At 32.0% G+C, this 4139-nt stretch overlaps 1 protein-coding gene across 1 annotated transcript; it reads left to right on the top strand.

The window, feature by feature from the left end:
• Nucleotides 1–1121: 1121 nt before the first annotated feature.
• Nucleotides 1122–3817, top strand: LOC120078758 (probable E3 ubiquitin-protein ligase RHY1A). Its single transcript, XM_039033066.1, has 3 exons — nucleotides 1122–1648; nucleotides 2501–2691; nucleotides 3195–3817. The coding sequence occupies exons 1-3, from the start codon at nucleotides 1430–1432 to the stop codon at nucleotides 3562–3564; spliced, it is 780 nt and encodes a 259-aa protein (XP_038888994.1). The 5' UTR covers nucleotides 1122–1429; the 3' UTR covers nucleotides 3565–3817.
• Nucleotides 3818–4139: the final 322 nt, after the last annotated feature.

Here is a 4139-nt window from a genome sequence, read left to right as displayed (position 1 = left end):
TGCCATGCCATGATGACGACGAGGGTTTTCATTTCCCTTTTGAAAAGACGTGTATGACGGGACTCTTAAAGAAAAATTAAACTTTTGATATATATTTGAATTTATTACCCTTTTGATTTTTAAATTTGGATTAAGTTGTAAAATACAGTGATTTTGAAAACAATTTCCAAAACAATTGTACAAATAGAGTCAAGTTTTTATCTTATTGGATTTTATTTTAAGCATTTTAGGAGTCAATTTTCTTTTATTTACCGACCAAAGTTAACATGTCAATTCATTTATCTTGTTTGAGAAGATTCATTCCATTGTTCAACAATATTCTTCATTTTTAAGATTTAAAGACGAGAACGAAGAATTATACAAACAGTGTAGCAACGACAAAGCCCATGCAAAAAAAGAGGAGATTAAAGTATGGAGAAAGAATATAATTATTAGGATAAAAATAGAGAACTATGTTAAGTCATAGGTTGAAGCATGGAAACAGAGGAAATGGTTAAGGGAGGTGATAAGGTATACATAAATAACAAATACATTTTTTAAAATCTTTTTTTAAGGTAAGAGTACTAACACAACTTTTAAAAGTTTAAAAATATTTTTGTAACAATAAGTTAATGGTTTCTATTCATATACTTACTTTTAATTTTTTTTTTAAAAAAATTAAGGGTGTTGTTTTAAGGATTTGAAAGTTCAAAGATATTTTTTTAAACAAAACACAGATAGATTTAATTTAAAACTAATGCTAAAAGTATTTTTGAACTTTTTAAAATTTAAAATTAATTTTCAATCTTTTGAAATTTTTACTTTTCACAATTTAGGTCTGTTTGATACCCATTTTATTTTTTGTTTTTTATTTTTTAAAATTAAGTATATTTTGTCTCTATTTTTTATAATGATTTACATCTTTCCTAAATATAATAGTTGAATTATTTTTTAAAAACTATATTTTTTTTCCTAGTTTTAAAAATTTGAATTGATTTTTAAAATTATTGATAAAAAGTAAATACGAAAACAAGAAAATTGAGTGTTTATAGAGTTGGTTTTTAAAAATTAAAAACAAAAAATCAAATTGTTAGCTCTAAGCTTTAAAACTATTACAAGGCAAATAAATAAAAGATAAAAAGATAGGAAGAAATTTATCATCTGTTGAGATCCCCAATCCCAATTCGAACCCAATACCAATCCAATCCACGCTCGACATTTTTCTTTCTTGTTCGTTTTCTTTCGATCTGTCTGCTTCTGCTAGCGCAAGCAACCAAGCAAATCCCCTTCCATTACACTCCAACTTCCATCGACATTTCTCCCAAATTTCGCCTTTATTTCTTCCCAGTTTCAAACCCTTTTCGTTTTTCCTTTCTTCTCAATCCACCTTCAATTCCAGATTATTTGCAAAATTTGAGTGAAACAGCCATAGAAACAGCTAAGTCTGTGCATGACGAGCGCTTCGGAGCTGTTTTATAGTCGGAGGTACAGATTGGGTCGCACTGACGCGGATTTAGGGCTTGATTCTGAGCCTCCCGATCGGTATCTTCAATATCAACGCCGTCATCATGGTCACAACGCCAATCACCGCCGCGATTTTAACTCCTGTGGTACTTTCCGGCGGTCCTCGTTGCAAGAACGCCGTCAATCTCCCCGATTTTTTAACCCTGTAAGGAAGGATTAAACAATTTTTACCAAATTCTGGATTTGGGTTACTTGAGAAATTGTGTTTTACTTCGATAAAGTCTATATCAACGGCTGAGAATAGTTGGAATTGGAAGAAGTGTTCATATTTTTGTTTTGATTGGGAATTTTTAAGCGTTTCTGACCTAAAAGTTCTTCTAAACTGTAGAATTAGTTGGGAATATGTTGAAAAGATTATAGTTGCCCTAATTTATCAGCTTAGGTTGTTGGGATGGTTTTATATGTTTTTCGTACTTAACTATGGATTGATCCAACAAATAACTCTAGTCCACTTAGGTTTGCTTGATAACTGTTTGGTTTTTGTTTTGTTAATGTTTTCAAAATCCAAGCTTGAAATAATAGTTATTAGAAGCTTGTTTTTGTTTTTAAAATTTGGCTGTAGATTCAAATGTTTTCTTATGAAAGATGGAAATGATTGTCTTATCCAAAAAAAGAAAGATGAAAATGATGGTAAAGAAATCATGAGAAAACAAGAACAATTTTTTAAAAAAAAATACTGAAGGGTTATCAAATGGATCTCTAGCTAAGCAATTGATTTAGTGATTATTGTTATTCTTCAGTGATGGTTCTGTTTTCCATTGCTATGAAATACTTAGAACCATGGTACTGAGAGTGATAAGGAATAGAAGTTTTCCAGTTTTATTAGCTTCTTAATGCTACTTGGCTATTAAACCATGATCTAATTGGTATGTGATCATGGAGACATAACTTTGTTACAATTAAGGATGGTTTCTATATTTCTTTTCTGGGTTGTCATCTCTCTCTGAATGTTAAATTCAATTAGTTTGGAGGCATTGACACTATATCTTCATTGTAGCTTTCTGTTGACCGATTGCCTACACAGTCTGACTCAGTTACGAGCGATGGTTCTAGAAATAATATCAATCCAAATACACAGAATAGCTTGAGGACTGGGTTAAGTGGGGATTCCAGATTGCCAGGATCCGTTTTACTTGCCCGAGAAAGGCTTCTCGAAAGATTGAGAGGTGCCTCTTCACCAAGGAGCAGGTTGGTTCCTATTATCATGTACCTGTTGTTTACATTAATATGCAGAAAAATTTGGGACTTCAATAGGAATATTCAATCTCATTTCTCCAAAATAGTTAGAATCGCTTTTGTCACGTTCATAATCAATCTGAAACATGCCTTTTAGGAATTCAAAATCAATGTAACGTTTGATTTTACACTTTTAAACGTGATTTTCATATAATAAAATCGATTTTGAATGATGAAAAGTACACTCGCAAACATATGCTAATTGTGGTATGAATCATCTTGTATGATTTTCATTTGGGATTTGGTTTGTATTGTATACTCAGAAAATAGGATCCAATTCCAATAAACTCATAAAGTTTCTACAAGTTCTGTTCTAGACTTTAACATTCTTTATAAACTATATTTATGGATAGCAACCTGGACTTAAAAATTGTTACTGATGGGCAAATGTATGTTGAAAACTCAAATAGATCCCAGCTCTGTGCTACTGCTAACTGAATTAGTTTATTCATCAGGAACGCGCTCGTTGAAGCATTAGATGGAAGTCCAGAAATCTCAACAAATCGATCGCAGAGGATATCCCTTGTTGATGCTGACAGGATGCAATTAGTTCCTGCACCCAGCAAGAGGCCCCCTGGTCTCTCACAAGATGCAATCGACCGCTTACAACTTGAGGTTTTTATCAATACAGAGCATATCATTGATGATGACGTGACGACGACGACGACGTCAAACGAATGTAGTATATGTCTAGAGAGTTTTACAGATGGAGACGTGCTCATCCATTTACCCTGTGAACACAAATTTCACCATGCTTGTTTGGACCGATGGATTCGAACTTGTGGAGAATGTCCATATTGTCGACAACATGTCGTCATTAACTAATCTTTTCTAACCCGTTTTACAAGTTGGGATTTCCTGTATGCGTAGAAAGCTTAGAGACTGTCAATTATTCCATGTTGTGTACTAATCTTTATAGTTATAGTTGAGGATCTCTATACTTTGTATCCTTCTAAGTCTTGTGTTGACTCCAAATTGTGTGGCTTTTTTTAATAGCCAATAGATTTGACTGCTTTGTAACTCTTCTTTTTCTTGGTTTTAGTTGGAAAAAAAGGACGCTTTGATTCTTTTATACAAACAATGAGGAAGCAGTCTATTATTCTAGTTAATAAAAAAAAGAAAAAAAAAATCATTCAATTTGGAGGGGGGGAAAAAAAGCTCTAAATCCATTATTTCATGTAATTGAAAACATATCATGATTTTTTTTTAATGACAGACAGCTTTTGTTTTTGTCGATTTGAGCTTCATTATCTTCTTGATCAATATCTTTGAACTTGAGAAGAATGATTTCTTTCTTTTCTTTTTAACCATGATTACATGAAACAACATTTAAGGTTAACGAATATTTTTCGTTGAACTTTAGTCGGTAATGATCAAGTCTTAGTACTTTTAAATCTATA

Source organism: Benincasa hispida, chromosome 5, assembly GCF_009727055.1.
Source record: "Benincasa hispida cultivar B227 chromosome 5, ASM972705v1, whole genome shotgun sequence".
Lineage (NCBI taxonomy): Eukaryota > Viridiplantae > Streptophyta > Magnoliopsida > Cucurbitales > Cucurbitaceae > Benincasa > Benincasa hispida.
Note: the sequence above shows the minus strand (reverse complement) of the source record. Positions and strands in the feature narration are given on the sequence as shown.

Bases quoted from the DNA above. Each gene is read 5' to 3' on its own strand.
- LOC120078758 (XM_039033066.1), top strand. From the start codon at position 1,430: ATGACGAGCGCTTCGGAGCTGTTTTATAGTCGGAGGTACAGATTGGGT. The intron at 1,649-2,500 runs GTAAGGAAGGAT...TCTTCATTGTAG, and splicing joins CTCCCCGATTTTTTAACCCT to CTTTCTGTTGACCGATTGCC. The intron at 2,692-3,194 runs GTTGGTTCCTAT...TTTATTCATCAG, and splicing joins GCCTCTTCACCAAGGAGCAG to GAACGCGCTCGTTGAAGCAT.